Below are 23135 nucleotides of genomic sequence, written 5' to 3'. Positions count from 1 at the left end.
AAAGGAGAGAGCTGAGAGAGGGAGAAAAACAAAGTGAAAGAAAGCGAGCAGCACTCATGAGCACTGTTCACACCATGTAAGGCTTTATTCAGCAACAATGAAACAAGCCTTGAGAGCAATATCTCTGAGTGTCACATTCTTGCTGTCTCCATGGTTTTAGTATTTCCTGCTTGGCTGTAAGTTAGTACTGTTGAGATGAAGGCAGATGTTTGCGTGGGCTGAGCTGTTTGCGGGGACTGGAGGATTAAAAGGGCATTGAGAAGCGCTGTAAACACAAACCAATCAACCTCTGCTGTTGAATGCGGACCATGTTCTGCCTCTGCACATTAAATCTTGTGGTACTTCTGCAGTTTGGTGTGTATGCTAAGGTGTGTCGTGTTTTTGAAAGTGTCCTTGAATAGCTAATCCTGCAAACTTACTTACTGAGGGGTATGTGGTGGGTTTTACATTTTAAGAGTTTCAAAGAGCTTTTCCAGGCTGTCTGGAAGTGAAAAGAAAACCAACTTAAAAAAAACAAAATAAAGACATAAAGCTTCCAAAACATCTGTTTCTGGCTTCACTACGTGCAGCTGGTGAAACTTCTGAAACTATAAGTGGGTAGAATAAGAGGAAGGCCAGCAGGAAACTGATAACCAACATAAGGTCCAACTGTGCTTAATAAAGCAGACATGATGCATCCTGCGTGTCCGAACCCGCTCTGCACTGGGCAAGTCCACGTGTTGATAAACAAACAAAACCTGTCTGCACCAACACACAGTCCCAGCAGTGCTAATGAGGGAACTGACATTATTCAACATTATTTCGCTAATAACCCATCCGACACACCTGTCTTTACAGAGCACCAACACGGAAACTTCCAGTCAAATGCAGAGCGGAAATTAAATAGTTGATCGACAGAAAAAGAATCGGCAACAACTTTGATTACTGACTGTTCGATTAGGTAATTCTTCAAGCGATATACACCAAGAATTCTCCTCTTCCAGCTTCTCAAATGCGAAGATTTTCTGCTTTTCTTTGCTTTATGTGACAGTAAATGAATCATCTTTGGATTCCGCACTGCTTGACGGGCAAAAAAAAAGACATCTGGAGATGTCATTCGGGATGTTGTGATTTTTCACTATTTTCTGTCATTTAATAGACCAAACAATTACTCAATTACTTAAATACAGTAAATAATTGCCAGATTAATCCATAATTAAAAATAAATGCTAGTTGCAGCCCTGCTCAAAAGATATTGCAATAGAGACTTATTGCATTACATTTTAGAAAAAGGTAAGTGTTTGTGCATCAATTCAAATATTAATGACGAGAAACAAAGGACCTCTGAATGTAACAAATATAGAGGTGAACATGTGGACCCTGATAGTTAGGTACTCCGAGGACAGAGATGACAAGGAATGATGATGAACTCGTCACAGTGTTTTTATCAGAGGGAGATAGAGAGGGTGAGATTTCAGTTCAGAGGAAGATGAGATGCACGTGTCCGTGTTGTGGTTTAGATTAGCCTTTAGGATGTGGTGATATGCCCTAAATGCCGAGTGAAAACAGTGATGCTGCAGGTCCCACTGTGAGATGGATCTAATAAAATCTTGTTTGCAAACTGTGTCAATCTCCATTTTTAATCATGTCAGCTCGTGTGATGCATATCTGATGAGTTCAAGGAAAAAGAAGCAAACCAGAAGAGAAAAATATGCATGCACTGCTGTACTGCAGCTTCATCAACCAGTATAATTTGCATAATTTCATGGTGTATTCCACTTGGTTGGTCTGTAAATACGGGTCATAGCAGTTACATTGTGTGGATTTTGGTCTTACATTTCCTGACACTGTCTGAATTTTTTACTCAGGCTGTCTTTGGTCGCCGAAGCTCTAAATCAGCCGTTGGCAGATGTGTCTAACGGTGAAATCAAGGACCATAGTTCTGGATAGATGGCCAAAAAATTTTTTTTTTTTTTATCACGAGTGTTTGCTTTCATCTGGGACAGCCCAAAATCCCACAACGTTAAGTGGCTTTTAGTTTGATGTCAGGTTGTTTCCACGGGTCATAAGAAGATAAAATACGGAGAAAAAAAAAGTTGACCTACAAAGGCTGAAATACAAAGAAACCTCTGGCAGGTTGCACAATACATGAAAGATTTAATACAAGTACAGTATGTCCACCATTATAAAATTACATCAACACTGATGTACAAACAGCTATTTGACAAAACATAATTGTATATATTCTATTTATTCCCGCAGCTTCACTTCTTTGCTTTAAAGCTTTGTATGGATTGAAGTTCCACTCCGATTTTCACTTCACAAATCATCACTTTTATCTGAGCCGTGACTCGGTAATCTCATTTGACCATCTCTCGTATTTGCTTTGTGGTGGATGCTGTGCATAGCAGAGCGCTAAATGTAAATAGTTGCCTCTTGTATCACTCTCATACCAAACAATAAAAAAGAAAAAAATGGGGAAAAAAGGTTGAGGTTAACCCTTTCACACAGGCAGTTTACCTGGGTAACAGGATCAAACTCTGCTGTTGTGTGTGTAAAAGTTTACTCACATTGCTCTTTTGTTTCTGATGAGCTGTGTGAAAGCCCACACCAGAATCACAGACGAGAGTGTCGCTTGTTGAAGGCTGGCATTGACAGGAATTTTCACACATACGTTGCAGCAAATTCTGCCTGTAAAGAACTGACCCAGGGCAGAGTACGATATTCTTAAAAGGAGTGGTAGCCTTTTAGGGGATGTATGGGATTTAATCCAGGCCTGTTAGATGTGAGAGCTGGAGATTATACAGGCAAACCTCTGCATGACTGCTGGCACGATTCTACAGACATGCCTACTTTCCGTCCTTCTTTTTCTTTCTGTTTCTCTACCTCACATTTTCACTCTCTCACGTCCTCTCATTGGTCAGATTTTTCTGGTTTTTGAGCACTCTTTACTGCGCTGTCGATCTGAAATGTCACACCATACTGAGCAATGATCAGGTTCATCCGATTCCAGCTTTCTGCACGACGACAGGGGCAGCAGGATGCTTAGTTTTTATCCTGGCAGCATCTTGTCATAACATTATTTAACTAGACTGGCACTCAGTAGATTGCATACCTCCGCCAAGGCGAAAATCCCCTATCTCATAATGTTAAGGAAAGTTATCTGAATTCCTGAATTCTGCCCTTTAACTGAATATGCACCAAAATTTAACTAGTTCTTCCCTGGCCCAGGCCCAGGCCCCATCCCTCCACCAGGTTTGGTGCAAATCAGTTCAGCACTTTTTGCATAATCCTGCTGACTAATAAACAAATCAACAAACAAACCAACAAACAGACAAGGGCGAAAACCTGACCTCGTTGGCGGAGGTAATCAAAAGGCAGGGAGTTAACAAATGCACTGTGTATGCGCTTTAGTGTGTGTACGACTGTTACACGATGATGCACAGCCAATACAGTAAACACAAGTCTGCCTCTGTCTTGATTTGGTTGCACTTGGTAACAGTTGCGCAGATAATTAACATCACCACCTGTTCTAATGTATCTACTGAAACAGAAGAGCCAAATGCATGACCATATAAAGATGAGAGTACTACCGCACACTCAGCGGACTCATTCCATTATTAATGTACCTTGTAAGATAAATTTACAGCTATGATAGAGATGAATATTGCTAGACATATGGACATTTTGTATAAATTACTGGCTATCACTGTCTAATTATTGGCCTAAATGTGCCAAAACAGGATTCTGTCCAGATTTGTTGATTCAACTCTGCAGTCACGCTGAAAAATCTCTGCGATTACAGTGAATAACACTCTTACCTCCCTGAACTACTGCTAGCAAGGTGAAGCCGGCTAAAGGTTTAACTTATCTCCCAATTGCTGCAGCAGAGCTGTGAGGAGACATCTTGTGTGGGTGTACTGGGCAGCTCCCAGCTGGGGATGTGTTGCTGTGTGGATCTGAAAGAGGGCACTGCTGAGAAAGAGTCAACCTGCTCGGCGAACCCTCCCAGGATTAACAGATAATAAGAAGATCAATCTAAAAAGTCCAGTCTGAAGTCAAAGGCATGGCTGACCTACATTTACTCAAACAGAAATATTGCACAGATTATGACTGGAATGAAAACCCACATACTGATAACGATAAACACATAATCCTCTTGTTTCTGCGGCGGCATCTCACCTCCATTCCAGGAGCCGTTCTGGGGTAATACTGTCGTGGTGGCATCATGGCTGTCCTGCGGTGTGGTCCTATCAGCATCGGCGACCTCAGGCTCCTGCAGGCTGTCCTCCTCCACAATGTGTAGCTTGTCCTCATCATCGGAGTCTGAACTGGCCTCCAAGCCATTGTTGAAGTTTGTCACTGTAGTGGGGAGACCAAGAAACGGGAGGTGATTTGAGGTGTACCACTTGGTGTGAGATTTTACACACACCTACACCTTACAGCGCACGCATTCTGATTCCCATCGCTGCGGAGCACCCTGCTGCTGTAATTCACATCTGGGATGCAGAATAAAGGCAATTATCTGCAATGGCTGACTGCCAACAATGACATCCAACATGACTGGTATTTATCCGCGTGGGGGAAAAAGTATTGCAATGTATTGCAATGACGTCCCCCCCCCCCCCCTTCTCTCCTTCAATCACTTCTAGTGTAGATGGCACTTCTAAAAAGTGAATCCTTAACCCCTAAACCCTAACAGCATTTGTGTTATGCTCTATTCATTGAGTTCTATACACAATAAGCTAAATGGCACAACAATAAATACAACACTGGCCATTCAAACCTTAAATCCTCTGCTGAAAATTTACTATTAAAATGTGTGAAATATGGCAGTCATAATGCAACTGTTATGTTTACAGTAATTTTCCTCGGCACCGGTGCTCCATATATCTACATGTTGCTGCTTGCCGATAGTACGAGGACTGTAGGCCGTCGCAGACCAGAAAATGCACTGTACCTGCTAATGTCGGATCTTCTGTATTTTCATATTGAAGATAAACTCAGAATCATTGAAATAAGGAACGGAAATCAAACTGTAGTTCTCCCAAAACCAAAAGGAAAAAAAAAAAAACATAATATATTACCAATATTACAGCCAGTCATATTGTGCATCTGCATATTTTTCTAGTTTCTAGTTTTGGTTCACAAGTGTTTTTCACTTCTTCAGAACAGAGAAATGTAGGAGTTGCCACAAAAAAAAAAAAAAAAGTGCAGCAAATTAAAATCATAGAAAATGTTCCTCCAGTGTAATGTTTCAATATTAAATTGCATGTTCTCTCATCCTGAAAACTCTCAGAACTCAGTAAATTAGCCTAAACCCAGTAAACTACCAAACTTACTTAACTAGTCTGAAACAAGTATTCCAGTCTCAGTGTGACTCCCAATCCAGGTCCACTGCTATCAGTTGCTCCAAACTGTGCAGAGGATAACCGCCATCACATCCGATCAATCAATCTCTGACTTGAGGTACACACAATTTCCCTCTCTTCATCTACACAGGGAGGACATAAAAAGGACAAACTACAGCCACAGGGAAAAATAATCACTTGTTTATCAGCCTCAGAAAGCAAATCTACTTTACACTGTGCTGCAGTTGGTGAGTTTGTCTGTGGGGCACTGCTTCTTAATGGGAGCTCAGGGTGAAAAATGGACCAGCTGGACCAGTGTGAATGAAGAGAGAGGAAGAGGTGTGTGTATGTGTGTGTGTGTGTGTGTGTGTGTTTTTAGCAGGAAAGTTGTAGATGTTAGAGAGTATATGGGGATGGAAGTGATGATGAGCACAACGCTGTAGGAAGTATAATTGCCTTTTCGCCGTCAGCATGTGTGTACTTATGACTGTGTGACCATTAATGAGTGTATTTGTAGGCGAGTGAACAAAAGGGTGTGAATGTGTGCATCTGTATGTGTGTGTGTATGCCCTCTGCAGGGAAGCTGTACGTCTTGGTGGAGGTGCTGAAGATGCCTAATGAGGAGGAACGCCCGAGCTGCTCATTCACAGGTGACAGGTGCAGAAACACACACACACACACACACACACACACACACACACACACACAGGTCCCAAACCACAAAACAAGCTCTGTATGTGTGTAGTTCTGCACCTCTTCATGAAATGGGAATCTATTTCAGCTAGTGCCACGCACCCTTGCAAGCACAGGCTGCAGACCAGATGACGAACACCTACCGTAACCAACGTATATCAATGAAACACCCTGAGCACACACGATTTCTGCAAAAACACACACACACACACACACACAAACACTCGTATGTCACTGCTCAGGAGAGATGCGACGCTATCTGGAGACGACTCTGTCACTACTCCAGACAGACGAGTGAATGCTCAGAATGCAAAAATGTGTGTGTGTGTGTGTGTGTGTGTGTGGGGGGGGTGAGATCGATGAACGTCTGGATCGATGTAAGAGGCTGGGCGAGTCATGGAGTGGGGCAAAAGAGAGGAGTACAAGGTTTATACATGCTGGAGCCGTAGTTTATCATTTCATATGGTGCCAGATGTATAAAAAAATGTGATTTTTACATAAAACTTTTGCTGGTTGTGTTTTGTGGTTGTTTTGAATCCTTGGATGTGTGTATGTGTGTGGCTCATTTTCCAACTCAGTATAGCAACATTTGTATGCGGTATCACATTGATAGTGATACTGTCACTGATTGCAGGAGCAGGGGAATAAAATCATATCCTACGTGTGTCTACTGATTTGATCGCAGTCAACTGGCACCGCAACTAATGATCATTTTTAATTATTGATTAAACTACTGATTACGTTCTAGAATAACAGATTAAACTTTTGGTCTCAAAAATCCAAAGATATTCATTAGCGTTTTTGCTTAAAAATTGCTTAAACGATAAACTGATTATCAAAATAGTCGCCAATAAATTGTCTGTCAATCAACCAATTCAGCGATCGTTCTAGCTCTACAGTCAACCAAACTAAAAACACAGATAACCGCTAAAAACTTGCAACCCCCCGCTACAAGTTCAATTTGTTTGCAAGGGGTCAGCTACACGTTATCAAGCAGAGATTGCCGGCCCCTATTCACATGTACGTCATCTAGGGTGTCTAACACCTGCAATTTTGGTTTCAACTGTCTTAAAACTATTCTTCTAATGTTTTTGGTCATTATCTTGCTGTAGAATGAACCCCTGACCAATATCACATTTACCATTTAGGAATTGCAGCCATTTTTATAAATAGTCCCTCATTTTCTGGGGCTCAAAAGTAATTGGCCAAACCAACATAATAATAAATACAAGGATTATTTTTAATACTTGGATGAAAATCCTTTGCAGTCAATGACTGGCTGAAGTCTTTTTTTTTTGCCTTGAGAAGCTCTTGGGTTGGTTTCACAGTATGTTTTGGGTCATTATCCATCTGTACTGTGAAGCACTGTCCTATACATTTTGTAGTATTTGGCTGAATCTGAGCAGACAGTATAGCCCTGTACACTTCAGAATTCATCCTGCTACTTCTATCAGCAGTCACATCATCAGTAAACACCAGTGACTCAGTTCCATCGGCAGCCATACATGCCCATGCCATAACACTGCCTCCACCATGTTTGACAGATGATGTGGTTGCTTTGGATGCTTTGGATCATGAGCCGCTCCTTTCCTTCTCCATGCTCTTCTCTTCCCATTCTTCTGGTACAAGTTAATCTTGGTTTTATCCTTCCAAAGAATCTGGGCCTTCCAGAACTGGGCAGGCTTTTTTCAAATGTTTTCTTGCAAAGTCTAATCTGCCCTTTCTGTTCTTGAGTGTTACCAGTGGTTTGCACATTGTGGTAAAACCTCTGTATTTACATTCTTGAAGGTGTGTTTTGATTGTAGACTCTGACAATGATACGCCTACCTCCTCCAGAGCGTTCTTGACCTGGCTAAATGTTGTGAAGAGGTTTTTCTTCTCCAAGTTAAGAATTCTGTGATCATCCACTTTAGTTGTCTTGCGTGGTCTTCCAGGCCTTTTGCTGTTGCTGAGCTTGTCCAGTACATTCCTTCTTTTTAAGAATGTACCTAATTGTTGATTTGGCAACTCCTAACGTTTCTGCTATCTGTCGGATAGGCTTGTTTTTGTTTTTTCAGCCTAATGATGGACTCCTTCATTTGCATCAACACCTCTCTTGACAGCGTATTGAGAGTTCCCATGAAAACCTACCAGATATAATTCAACACTTGGAATCAACTCCAGACCTTTTATCTACTTCGTTTGTCATGAAATAATGAGGGTACAGGCCACACCTGGCCATGAAACTGATTGTCAGTCAATTGTCCAATTACTTCTGAGCCTCTAAAAATGAAGGACCATGTATAAAAATGGCTGTAATTCCTAAATGGTTAATGCGATATTTTTGCTAAACCCCCTGAATTAAAGCTGAAAGTCTACACTTCAGTCACATCTCGATGGCTTTGTTTCAAATCCATTGTGGTGGTGTACAGAGGCATAATTACGAAATGACGACTGTATATGCCAGGCGGTCAGCCCAAACACCCCCCTAGTGCAGGCCGCTAGTTCCTAAAAATCAACAAAAAAACCAGAGAGGCTTGTGGCAGTTCCAATAATATAAAGGTCTAAACTCTCAGATGAACGGTTTGTGTCTGTTCTACAAACTAGTTTGTTATTCTTAACAGTGCTGGCTGGAGGGAGCAGCAATCAGCTGAGCACCGGTTAAAACTGAATTCTGGAGAAGGCGCTGAGTAAAAACTTAGGCATCACACCCACATAGTCTGTAGTCATTCCTTCACTGATTTAGAGGATTTTGGTCAATGTGCTGTATCTGATGGAACTAACTTTGCCAAGACCAGACTGAATTACAGCAGATCATGTGTACTGGTGGGTAGAATCCTAATTTTATATATTTACCATGTGTATTGGAATGAATCAATTTGGATTTTACATTCTTTTTGACACTTTGACACTGCAATTCCTAAACTATTTAAGATTTGAATATCGTAATAGTCTCTCTACTTTTACATACTTTGCAGATCTCTGCAAAAACTCTCAAGATCGTTAAGAGAGAGACATCTCTGTAAGATAAACTGATCTGTTTGGAGAAACTCATAACAGTGTAAACACCAATCAGATTCTGATTAAAAATAATCACTGAAGCTGAATAATCTTGGTGCTTATTCCAAAAAATTTGCATCAGTCAGTGTCAGTGTACTAAAAATGCACTAAGCAAGATTTTAAAGTTAAAATACAACCAGTGCACTAGCCTGAAAAGACAGTGACAAAGAGCAAAACCTACAAAAGAAACAAACTGTGTACAACAGCAGCGAATCAGTGCTGTCTCCTGCGAAAGCTGAATCCAGCAACATTAGATCTATTCCATTTCTTGTCTGTCTGGATTCAATTACAGACTGATTAGGTGAGAAGACATGAGCATGCTGTGTGTGGTTTAATGACATTAGATTCAGGATTTCTGGGTATTGTAGCCAGTTATGTCTCAGCACTTGTTTTGAAAAAAGAAAACTGGCCTGCTGTGGCTCACATATCACAGTTTTTCAGAGAACCGTACATCTCAAGTCCAACTAATGCTCTGAAGGCATCTTGATATCTCTTCTCTCTTTGTCAGTGCAGTTACCATAACGGCAGACAGGGGGCAGCACTCAGCAAGGCAGAAAAGACATAAAGACAATAACTGCTTCCCAACACATGTGATGTAAATATTACTATATTCACACACAAGTCCTACAACAGCTTTTCTCTTGTGTATATGTCTTTGTGTGTGCGTGTTTTTGAGTTTGAGAGAGTTACCGTGTTAGAGAGAGAGAGAGACAAAGCTGTCCACATCATCATGACAATGCGTCAAGTGAACTGTTAATCCTCCATCTGGAGGTCTGTGAAGGGAGGGCAGCTAAGAAAGGAAGAGGGAAGTCTAGACGATAGCATTCCTCCCTTCCTGCCATCCATTTCTCTGATTAAGAAATCTGTTTCAGAACAGGCCCTTTCGTTTATTACTCCGAACTAAAGTTTATTACTGATAGGATTTCTGCCGCTTCAACTCTGAAATCTGTCGGAAAATATTCGTTATGACTACCACTAAACTCTCGGCAGGCCTGGCCGAGCGTTTCAGATCCCTGATAAAACAGCAAAGATAAATGTTATGTATACTGCAGTTCTCAAAACTGAAGTAGCTTAAAGAGGGGCAATACTACAAGCAAAGGAGTGACGAGAACAATACTGAGGAGAGCAAACTAGTTTTGCAGCCATAACTTCTAAACCAGCTCATATTGACTTCATTTCTGAATGAATTACAATTCCAAATACGGTAAAGAAGGAAAATTATCAGCAGGTGCACCTTGAGTGTCCTTGGACAACTTCAGCAGTAGATGTAGTAGTACCTGTCTTCTTTTCTCACCTCAATCAAACACAGACAAAAACTGATAACACGACACATTTTCAAGCACATCTGAGTACATGTGAAAAAGGCCATGCGATGGCCTATATTTACATTTTTGTTAGTCTTTTAACAGTAAATACACACCACCAAGTAATAAAGGTCTGTGCTTTAATTGCAAGGTGCACTGCCAACAGCACCCTTCTGGCAGGGTGAAATTTTCCCTTAATTAAAACACAGGAAGCGGTAAAGAGAGGGTGAGAGCAATAAGTCAGAGGATGGAATTCATTATATCCTGTCTTCCTCATCTGACTTCAGTTGATCCAACCTTAATTTAATGAGGTAGTCCGACTGAAATTACTAAAAAGAAATGCAATAAGACCTTAACAACGACGCAGCACCACTGATAAGCAACAAAGTCACCTCAAAAAACCCAGTTGAAATTAAGGTTAAATAAGAAATCAAATCCAAACGTCACTCTCTACATAAGCATTCCCCGTGCATACTTCACCTATGCAAATATCCTGCACTGCATACAGCTGTATCAACTGATTTGCTCATATGGTCTCTTCCTTTTTAAACTTTCAACGATGGAAAGAGGACAAAATAAATCATTTCTACAAATGGTTGCGGCACAGAGCAGCAGCAGTTCACTGAGCAAGCAGCAAAACATCTGACTTCCTCAGCGTTAGCATCGGCGAGCCAGACCCATCAGGACATGTGACCCAGCAGGGAAAATCATGTGTCTCTGACACACCACAACACAACCCTCGACTGGACCACATGGCCTGGTATCTGGGTCAAAGGTCAGCTGCTATACAGTGGGGAGAGGGGGAAGGGAGAGTGAGGGTGTGCAGGCTAAAAATAGTCCGCAGATACAATACAATATATCAGGATTATATTGGCCTTAATTACATGACTAAGAGTCTACCGGCTCTGTGAGGCTGTACTTAGGCACAGCAGTGCTTTGAGCCAAATGCTAACATGCTCACAATGACAATGCTAACATGCTCATGGTGAGCAAGTATAATGTTTAAAATCTCCTCCTTCAGTACTACAAAGTAGTACTACACAAAAAGTAAAGCTGAGGTTGATGGGAATGCCGTTAGTTTTGCAGGTATTTGCCAAACCAAAATACTGGACACACATTTTTTTGACCTCATGATGGTACTAAACGAAAAGTTAAGGGATCATAAAAGTTACAATTCATCATGACGGGAAACACCACATGTGCCCACCTCATGGTGGCATGAAACGAAAGCTAAGAATATCCCCAAACTCAGTAGGATACATCGTCCTGAAACATGAGTATCTGTACAAGATTTCATGGCAATCCATCCAATAGTTGTTGAAGCCACGTGGCCAACATGGCTAAAAACATCAATCAGCTTCGCCTGACATATTTTTATATTTAAAAGTGCAAGATAACCAGTAAATAATGAATAACTCATCGCAATCAGTCACTATTTAAACACTTGATGATTACCTGCAACGGCTGAACAAACACTCACTATACTGTACATGAATGAAAAGGAGTCCTCGCCTTTATTTATGATCCGTTAGTGAAAAGTCCTAAAGAAAGACGTGTAAGCTAAACATCCGACTGTATGACATGACCACAGAGTTTGCTTGATATGTGTGTGTGTGTGTGTGTGTGTGTGTGTGTGTGTGTGTATGTGTGCATGAGTGTGTGTGAGTGTGTGTGTGTGTGTGTGTATTGACCCACTGCAGCTGTGCAGGATGGGACCACTGCCAAGTCCGTAACAGACAATTACCCCACTGTGTTAGTGTGTGTGTGTGTGTGTGTGTGTGTGTGTGTGTGTGTGTGTGTGTGTGTGTGTGTGTGTGTGTGTTGCACACAAAACAGAAGAGTGTACATCACTAAAGCTGTCTGTCTGCTACTAGATGTGACCAGACTTTAACATGCTGAGCAGCTGCACAGAGAGTCGGCCCACTTAAAGGGACAGTCACACATTTTCTTGTCCTTCGAATTAGACAACTAGCTAATGTTACGGTAAGAATTGTATTCCTATAAAGTCTTCTCAAAGGTGAAATGTCCAGCTCTGTAGAATATAAATATATTAACTAGGACAACAAAAGATTATTTTCATTATTAATTAATCTCTTAATTAATCTTTTTTTTTTTTCAATTATAACATTTCAGAATACGGAAAAAATACCCATTCACAAATTTTTTGCCACTTGCAAATTTTTGACATTTTTCCCTGGTAACTTAACCATCCATTGGCCTGTAAATTCAACGATAATGTAAACATTAATTTAAAACCTTCACTGTAAACAACTGAGATCAAAGTTGAGATAGAAAAGTCTCTAAAGCCAGTGGTGTTATTAGCTAAAGTTTAGAGTTTCAAAAATGAATCGATTAATTCATTAGTCAATTGTCATACTAATTACGGTTTCAGGTTCCAGCATCTCAAATTTCAGGATCTTTCACTTTGTCATAAATGACAGTGAACTCAATATTTTCGGGTTTTGGACTGTTGGTCAGATAAAACAAGTTATCCAAATAGACTGCCTTGGGCTCTGGGAAATTTTAACAGACATTTTTCACAATTTTTTATAGACAAAATTAACTGAGAAAATAATTGGGGAAAAATAGCACAAAAAAAAACAAAGCAGACGACATTTCCCATAAACTCCATTGCTTCTTGTTGCAAAGGGACTGTTGACCCCTTTCTTCCTTTCCTGATGAGGATAACCAAGTCTGAAGTGATTTATTTTTTTTTTTTCTCCTTCAACCACAACCTTTTGAAAACTTTACCTCTGGAGGAGAAACAGCCTCCTCTTTTTGTTTTATGCTTTACAGCAAGAAACCATCAAATTGACCATCAAATGTAAAATGCAGTGCAGGTGCCATCCGCAGTGGTATCGTTTGTTTGTGTTATTTATATGAGCAATAAGTTCACACTTTTAAAATGCTGCAGTACATGCTGAATGTTTATGAGTGCCTTCCAGGTTAAAAGTGGGTAAAACAAAATAACAGCAACCTCACCGTAGGACTGTAAGACGTTAACTACGTAGCACTGAGTAATTTTATTGAGGTGTCTGTTAAAAGTCACCATCATGAGCTAAGACTGAGGCTGCGTCATCCAGACAGACAGGAGAGGAGGGGTGTGGTCACTTATTTCCCTGGCACAATGCACCGTGTTTCCATCCCCACCTTGCCTTAATACAACCACCGACAACCTCTAGACAAGCACGGACACTGCAGAGCTATAAATGCACCGGCTCACACACACACACACACACACACACACACAGGAAAGCCCCTGTGGTTGCAGCCAGCAATGTAAGCCAGAGACCAGGGACTCCCCCCCCCTCCCTCATCCTCCCAAAGAGATAGAGCATCTGCCACGTGTGTGCTCACAGATGTGTGTGTGTGTGTGTGTGTGTATGCGTGTGTGTGTGTTAGTGAGACTGAGAGAGAGAGAGAGAGAGAGAGAGAGAGAGGGCGAAAGAACCTTTATGTGCATATTTGTTATTAATAACTGTTCAGAGAATCTTTGTAATTCATCCTGGTAAGTCACTGAAGTATAATGTCTCTCAGGATTGTGTGTATGTGTGTGTGTGTGTGTGTGTGTGTGTGTGTGTGTGTGTGTGTGTATATGTCCAGAGTAATCAGGACTCTCCAGCTGCTTCCTGCTCGGCCCAGGTGCTCAATCAGACCCCATCAGACCTCTCTCTCTCTCTCTCTGTCTCTGTCTCTCTCTCTCTCTCTCTCACTCCCTGTCTCTCTTTACAGGCTTGGCCCCTCAGCAGAGAATAGTGGGAATGACAGAAAAAAGGAACGGCCTCCACATTCTGCATAAGGCATGCAAACTACACTGAGAGAAAAAGACTGGAACTTTGAACTGGACGTAGTCGACCGGCGAGTACTTACAGGGTCTGTCATGTAGCTTAAAGGAATCATTTAGCATTTTGGAAAACAGCTGGATTCTAGGACTCTGTCCCAAATCACCACCCATTTACTATGTAGTGCACTACATTTACTATCATTTCACTTTATTTAATTGTCCAAATTCTGAATGTGAAAATGGATCCTCCATGTAGTGCCCTCAAAAATTCCACAATAGGGGGAAAAATTTAAAAAGTGCACATGACATGTACCTGGTCTTACACCGCAATGGTCCGAGCTGTACACATGCAAAAATTACAGTCGTGCAAGTCTACAGCTGCCATTGGTGAAGCGAAATGATTATGACTAGTGAGTGTCTGTAGTCTCACTTTACTGCCCACTATTGAGTGAGTGAATGAGTGAAGAGGGCTGATTTCAGACACTGCTTCCGGTATTCATGCTCAGCTCATCGCCTCCTGGATCTGAGTTTCATATTAAGCACAGATTTAGCAGTCGATGCATCACTTGAGAATACGCAAAGTCGACTCAGCTCACTGCACTTTTTTTTTTTTTTTTTAAAGCTGCCTCACAGTCCACAGGGCAATGCCGAAGCAACAGTGTGGCGGGCTCTAAACGTCACAGACCGAGTCTTGTGTTCAAATGACAAAGTCGTAAAACTAACTGTCAGCAACACGGCAGGACAGACACTCTGCGGTGCGGTAGGATTTCGTAACTGAGCAATGACCAAGACATCTTTTACTTTCTCCGACTGTGTGGAAATCAGATTTTTTTTTTAGGTTCAACATGAGTCATGCACAGGAGCATTGTGTCGGGCAGCTGCCCTGCAGCTGAGCTGAACTTAGACTACATGTGCAGGGGAGTGAGTGATATATTTCTCCTATATGTTGATAAGGTGTAGTGAAGAAGGGACACTAGGAGTAATGTGCAGTCTTTATAAAAACCAAAAAAATATAGATAAGAAAAAGCATGAACCCATGAACCAGAAGCACCTGACAGGTTAATATACCAAAGATGACACCCCCTGTAAAAGAGCATCCAACCTTACTTTTTGTTACTGTTATAATCACTGTTATAATCCCAATAACCATCCCCTAGCACAGTTTATCCAATTTTATATTGCTATATCAAAATACTGTATATGGTAATATTGTTAATTACCCAAAAAAAATCTATTGAGATATGGAATGTGTGTTTTCGGCACATCCAGCAAATTAAATACCTGACGGCTTCACTGCTACTTTGCAAAAGTCGTATTAAATCCACCTGTGCCATAAAACAACTCCGCTCCTTGATTTTCAGCATGGCGCACCCAGAGATCTTAAAGGGTTAGCTACCCGCACCTCACTATAAACGGTACGGCTAAACTGTGTATCCTCTCACAATTGTCGTGTGACCCACTCCTACTGCAAACAAAAAAGACGAACAAAACAAAAAACAAAAAGCATCAAGCTCTGTAAGGAAAACAAAAAGCTCCTGATTGGCCCATTGTACTACTCTAAACAAAGCAGTCTGGTTGGTTAAGCACTGTACGGACGCAGTTGTTGAAACAGGTGAGACGCCTCTATATAGGAAAAATTAGAGCCATAAGAAAAATTGAACAATTTAAGTGAATACTTCTCATGTTCTTTCATCTTTTTTTGCATGAATGTTTTATACATTACCTGGTCATATAAGACAACTTAACAGTTGCGTAAAAACAGCAGCAGATTCTTTGTATTTCATCTATTATTTAGCTTTGGCAGGTTACCAAAAGGGGCCGATTTAACAGACTGACATCCTGCTTTGCCCTCTTCAAGTGACACTGTGTGAGAGAATCGTCATGAATCTAGGTTAGTCCCACTGAGATTAAGGATCCTCTTTTCACAAGTTAGACCTTTTTAGCACACTGCCGTGAGAGTCAAGTGTGAGTGACTCACTTTAAAAGTTTCATTTCGCTCTCGAGGGACAACAGAGGTCTTAACGGTTCAGTATTACGTAGTTTTCATTATGTTGAGATTAAATACTCCTCAACTACACACTACTACTGTTACTTGTTGGGTATATTTTGTAAATTCAGTGGAAATGTGGGTAGTGATGTTTGTCAAAACGTGAAAAAAATTCAAGATAAGAAAGCCTGTAATAGCTAAATGTGGGGAGAGACTACAGAACAGGAACTGTTTACTAGATTTAGGTATCTACTTTGACTGCATTAATACCATACTTTCTAAACAGCTGAAACAGTTATTGAAATACAGAGAGGGTATCAGTAAATCTATTCTAACGAACTAAAAGGTGGTTAAGATTATAAATAGCAGTCTCCGTGGAATGTCGCTCTACGTGCCAGACGAGCTGCTGATTACAAGAGTCTTTATCAGAGGTAACGTGCTGTTGTTTCTGATCAGAAATGTTTCAGCCGATAATTTGAGATCCATCAGCCTTCAGAAAAAAAACGAATTACATTTACCTGAGCATAAATCTCCTGGACAGTAATTTCGAGGGAAAACGCTGGGTCTTAAAATATCATGTCGGGAAACCAGGAGACTCTGTTACTGTGAGCCTGCACTGGCTTGTTAGTGGTCCACCGCACCAGTTTCTGCCATCAAACTAGAGGATGTAGTGTAAAATATATGTAATATTTGGAAAAGCAGTAACTTTAAACTCAACCAATCTAATTTTCATCTCTACAATAATCATACGAGAGGCAGAGAGAAACAGTAAATTCCAATATAACAGGGTCCCTTTGAGATGATTCATAACTTTAATTGTCACTATATTATGCTTTATTTTCATGCCAGCAATAATTAGTGTATTTTAATGTTTCCTATTGGTGGATATCACATTTATAAATAAAACTATCCGAACAGAGTTTCTCACAAGCTGCTCTTACAAGCAGGATACGGGCCTACAGTGACTATTGGATCATTTTCAAACTTCCTAGACATTACTATTAGGTGATCAACGGGTGACAGGTGCCACGGCACTGTGGCTGATGTCACTTTCCCCACGCTCCTATTTACTGCAAGTGTGGCTGACTGGGCCGTGACTCACAAGACGACACCACACCTGAGAAACTCCAGACATCACTGCCAGAGTCTGTGTGTACAGGTGTGTTGAAACAGTGAGGTGTGATTGATGTGTTGTCGGAATAATTTTCTAGTTCAGTACACAGTCTGTTTAATCCTTTACGTCCGCAATGTACAATTTGTTTGTATACAGTCTCTCGTAGAGCTGCAACTAAGGATAATTTTTTACCGTCTACTAATCTGTCAGTTACAGATTAATCAATTATTTGTCCAAGGTGACATATTCAGATTTGTTGTTTTGGCCACCCAACAGTTCAGAACCTAGAATATATTCACTCTAGGATAACCTATGACAGAGAAAAGTAGCAATGCCTAACATCTAAGAAGCTGCTGCCAGAAAATGTTAAATATTAATGTCATCAACATTTGAATTAATTACAAAGACTGAGTGACAAAATTAATACATGACTGACGTATTTTGTGTACAATCAGTCCATTGTGAGAGTGATAATATGTATCAGGTTAAGGATTTACACACTGGTAAATGCTGTGTGTGTGTGTGTGTGTGTGTGTGTGTGTGTGTGTGTGTGTGTGTGTGTGTGTGTGTGTGTGTGTGTGTAATAATTCATGCTCTACGGGGGGTGGCAGTACACAGGGGTATTACATAACATTCTCAGCTCTGATCTCTGTCCTGTTACAGCTGCCTGGAAAAACCGCTGCACCTCTGCAGTCAAATCAGTGCATCTAATAAACTGGAACTCATCAGTGAGTCATATAAACACTAAAGGCTGAGGAGGTATGCGCCTTAACTGGTTAAAGGCAAGCACTTTATATAAAAAAAATCCTCTTGTCTCATTAGCCTCCTTGATGTGGGGCTTCACGTTGAAGAGGTAACTCTAATTGAGATTCTTTTTTGTTTTTTTTGTTTTGCCCTAATTAAATTCTGGTGTCAGATCTGTGCATTTCTCCGTGAGAACAAGTCAAACAAACCTTAAAGAAAAGAAATCCAAACTGTCTTCTAAACAGCAGTGGGCGAGTGCTCTGTTTACTGAAAGCTAGCTTCACCGACATTATAAGCTTTCCTCTGTTGTGCTTTTCTTAGAAAGCTTCACCCGTCAGCCAGAATAGGGCACATGATTAAAACCAACAATGTGCACTAATGATGCAACTTTGACTGAAATGTGTATAGCCTCCGATGAACCACTGTAGATTATAGCCAGACTGATTTTTGAGGCCAATACTGATATCCTGGAGTATATCCAATATCAATATATTGGCAAATAGTAATTCTTTTTAACATAAACAAACAAGCGATCTTGATATAGATCCCTTATTGTTTTTATTTATTTATTTTTTTAACTGTGACCAAGACACATACCAAATGGGGCATATTACAATTCAAAAACAATAACTTCTCTCCGCTCTGGTGGACAAAATATGTTTCTCAAACCTAGTTTGGTATTTCCGCGCTACAATTAAGTTTCACTCATTGTGCGACATATACACCAAAACCGACATGACAGTATCTGCATTAAGCTAATGTCAGCCGATATATCAGCCTGTGCGAAGCCTCGGTCCAGCTCTGCTGTAGATATTTAAGTTAGGGAATACAAAGGTCCATGAATCATAATCAGACACCTAACAATCAAAAAAGGCCACCGGTGTTACAAGATGGAGAAAGTCAAAATGCAGCACTGCTTCACTCTGGTAGGTGCAGTATGGTAAAACAGGTGGGCAAACACATCAGAAAAACAAAGGACCTGGACAATTCTGCCTCCGTAATGTCAACTATAGTGTCAGGTGGCTGAAAACAGGTAAAATGTTCTAGACATTTCTATGTTACAGGTATGGAAAAAGGCTGGAGAAATTGTTTGTTTTGTTGTTGTCTCTATCTAAACGTTTGTTACTGTTACTGTTTACCTTAAGTTCTCAGTTTCTAGGTAACTATTTAGAGCATGTCAAAATGAAACCAGTCTATATTCTCTGTACAACACATTTCAAGAGTACTGCTATTTCTCACACTAACGTTGCAGCATTCAAGACAACAGGAATCCACCCCGCCGACAGTGAGCAAGGCTTTTTTCGGCACCGAGTATCTGTAGACTTCAGAGAGCAAAAGCAATGCTTTAATATTTGCCCGATTTTAAAATTTCAAATCTGACTCTTCCTGTTTGAGCATACTAATACTTTAGGCTAAGTCCATTAAGTCAGTTTGTTTTTTTGGTAAGGCAGATAGGATGCATACTGTGTACTAATCCTGTCCGCACTGCACGAAGCAGCCATGCATTAAATAGTGAATATAAAAATGTTCATGTAAGACAAAAGAAACCCTGCTTTTGAGAACAGAGTTTCATGGTGAAAGGTAGAGTTGCTTTTGCAGTTTCTCCCAGTCCCACTGAGCCTGCGTTTGTAAAAAGTGATCCAACAACTCGATGCATCTTTGGCATTCACCTGCCACACTGGCTTACCTCTGCCCGCCTGACAAAACGCACACACACACACACACACACACACACACACACACATTCCATCCACCGTTTGTGTGTGTGCCTGTGTTTGTGTGTGCGAGACAACTGTATGATCAGCTGGATTTAACTCACTCTCAACAACAACAACTGGGGGTCATAAGGTTATTGTATTAATTTAGTCCCACTATCCCACTCATATACTATACTTTAAATAAAATAATAAAACACATATTGACACACATATCTACACATCTCAGTTGAGTATAATAAAACATGTCACATGTCTTCACCAACACACGCACCTCTGGTTGAGTTACAGGAGGTGAGTGTTCTCGCTTTCTCTTTGACGAATGTAACCTGAACACACTTACAGTAAGCACAAGTCCACATACAGGAAATGACATATGGGGAAGTGGGGTGTGAGTGTCCTCTTTCCTTTTACCCTTCCCTCTCTCCTCCTGACACTCAACTCCCCCCCTCTCCTACCCGCAGCTCCCTCCTGGGCTTAAAAAACAGATCGGCCTTCACTCCAAACAGCAGTGATTAATGGGCATTAACAGACACTTTTTTTTTTTTTTTTCTGACACAACAATACTTTCATCTCAATATAATATAGATTACACTTTAAAAAGGGTGTGTCACAAGAAGGATTTGAAAAGCCTGACATTATGATTTAATTTTGACACTGTGTGGCAATGACTGGATACAATTTCTTACTTTATGCAGCATCAACAGTTAAGTAGACTGAATTATGAAGAAGAATACACTAATGTTGCTTGGCAGTTGGCATGTAACTGGGAAAAGGAGTGCATGTTACAAATTGCATGTTACAAGGCGAGAATTACTGTTCATTTCAGTTGCATTTACCTGCAAACAGCAGAAAAAAATAACAATGGACAGATTCCTTTCTCATTTGTCACCTGCTCACTTCTGATTCACATCTAGGAAGAGAGAAGAACATCAGTAATATCAGCAGGCCACTGGTGCTCACCACTTGCCATTCCAGTGCTTTTAAATGCATGGGAGGAGAAACAAAAACACAGGGTACAAACAAAAATACCTAACAGCCTGCAGCCTGTCAGTGTGTGTGTGTGTGTGTGTGTGTGTGTGTGACGGGGGTGCAGTACATGGAGAGGTGTGTGAGGGATGAGGCAGTTAGGCATTTGATCACATAACCTGCACGGTCATACTCATAAACCCCCCCCCCATTCACATACGCATGCACGCACTCATGCTCTCGCTCTCTCTCGTCCCACTTAAACACAATCTAGCTCTCTGAAACACACGCTCAGCCTCACTTATACAACCTCTCTGGCAGGGCGTTTCCCATCTTCCTTCACCACAGTGGCTGCAGAGGAGAACTCATGCCCTACCTTAATTTTAATCTAATACTACAGTACATGCATTAATCTGCAGCATCAGGAGGCATAGAGACACACACACAGACACACACACACACACACACACACACACACACACACTAATCTTGTCTGCCAAAAAGGCCATCCATACCAGCTCTACCCCTGGATTAAAGGGTTTTATACAGTAATCTATCATGCATGATTTAATGTGTACAGCTACTGTTTGTAGACTGAACTCACTGGGTTTTTACCTCGTGTGTGTCAAGTAAGTCAGTGATCAGAGTGGAGCTGCAGACAAATGCTGACAAGGTCAAAATTGATGAGACGGCTGCAGATAACGTCGCACGCTCGAAATACCGTTTCTATTCTCTTACAAATTTTAGATGGTATAAGTCTGTCATGTTCATTGGGTTATTTGTATTTCACTTATCATCATTTAGTCTAGAGACTGTCACAACATAGCAAAAAAGGTAGCCCAAAACCCTAAGATATTCAGTAAAAAAATGATATGAAATAGAGAAAAATCAGCTGCTAAATGATGACTTTCTGCTTAATTTATCATGGATACAATAAAGAGTGTGTCCTAAATGTGTGACAGCAGCAAAAAAAATGCTTTCTGTTCAGCCGAAGAGCCCTAATATGGTATTTCAAAAACATTGGTTATGAAACAAGGAACAGCTACAAAACATGTGACAAAGGCATAAAATGATTAAATTTCATGTTCATATCTGAAGTGGCAATAAAGTTGATACCTTTTTATGAAATTTGTGGATGTGTGTGCATATATACGTATGTAAATGTGTACATGAAGGCTGCAAATAGTTAATATTTTTATCTTCGTTGAATCATTTTGTCTACAGAATGTCAGAAAATAGTGAAATATACTCGCTATAACTTCCCACAGCTCAGGGTGACATTTTGAAATGTTTTGTTTTGGCAGACAGACAGTTCAGAACCCAAAGATATTCAGTTTACTATCATATATGACAAAGGAACGCATAAACTCTTCACATTTAAGAAGCTGGAACCATCAAATGTTTGGCATTTTTGCTTAAAAAATGACCAAAACAATTTTTTGATTGCCAAAATAGTTGATTTTTAATTTTCTGTCAATTGACTTGTTGACTAAATATTGCAGCTCCTATGTACATATGCTATATGTGTACATATTTATATCTGTGTGCCTGTGTTTGTATTTGTTTATTCATATACTGTAGGCACTGTAGTGCAGCACTTGTCTTGTAACCTAGAGAGGGAAGGGGGAAGGATCCTGCCGTCTGTCTTCATGAGTATGTCTTCCGTCACTTGTTAATAAATGATAAAAATTCATTAAAAATCGAGAGAAGCACTAAATCCTCACATTTGAGAAGCCGAAAACCGGCGAATGTGCGTCTGTCTTTCAACCTATCCTGCTATCTTCGACTTCAATTAGCAATTCCTGCATCTCCCAGAATTACTTTGGATAACGAGTGTAATACAGTATACTCAGCTCGGGGTGGGACACCGGGATGTCTACGATCCTGGCTGCTAACCCCCACTCAACTTAATGAGTCAATCTACTCAATCCATCATTAATAACATGTAGAAACTGGACTTTCTGCCTCCTTCAGGGTGGATTTCTCCCTGTTCGATAAGCCTTTTTAGGGACACATTGACTTGCCATAGCAGCAAAAAGCAAAGGTAGTATAGCACTAATGATGGCCCCATTCTATTCAAGTGTCTCACTAAGCCATGACAGTGTGACAATGAGTCAGCAGGACCCTGAAACTAAAGCAACTAAATGGAATTCAGCCATCATTAATTCCATTAATTACCCCGGTGCTTTACTTACTCTGACATATCAAAATGCCTTCTGCGAAAAAGGCCTGTTATAAGTCATCAGTGAAAATGACACATCTAGAAAGAGGCCGTTGCTCTTTGATTGTGAAGAACCAAAATTAAACCTGATGCTTAAATCAACTGTTGAGTCTATATAATGTAAAATAGTGAAAAACGTCCATTGCAGTTTTCGACAGGCAAAGCTGACATATCTAAATTGCTTGTTTTGTCCAAACAATAGTTTAAAACCCAAGAAATATTCAGTTTAAAATCA

The 23135-nt window shown here is 40.5% G+C and overlaps 1 protein-coding gene across 3 annotated transcripts in view; it reads right to left on the bottom strand.

Moving 5' to 3' along the window:
- The window catches only part of LOC120799071 (zinc finger E-box-binding homeobox 1-like), a 69813-nt gene that overhangs the window by 18471 nt on the left and 28207 nt on the right, over positions 1–23135 (bottom strand). For all 3 annotated transcript variants that reach the window (XM_040143945.1, XM_040143947.1, XM_040143946.1), the window contains one exon: positions 4162–4341. In XM_040143945.1, the coding sequence (XP_039999879.1) occupies positions 4162–4341 (180 nt within the window). The remainder of the gene's footprint in view (positions 1–4161; positions 4342–23135) is intronic.

Source organism: Xiphias gladius, chromosome 14 (assembly GCF_016859285.1).
Source record: "Xiphias gladius isolate SHS-SW01 ecotype Sanya breed wild chromosome 14, ASM1685928v1, whole genome shotgun sequence".
Taxonomy (NCBI): Eukaryota; Metazoa; Chordata; class Actinopteri; order Istiophoriformes; family Xiphiidae; genus Xiphias; species Xiphias gladius.
This window is presented reverse-complemented; position numbering and strand designations above follow the sequence as displayed.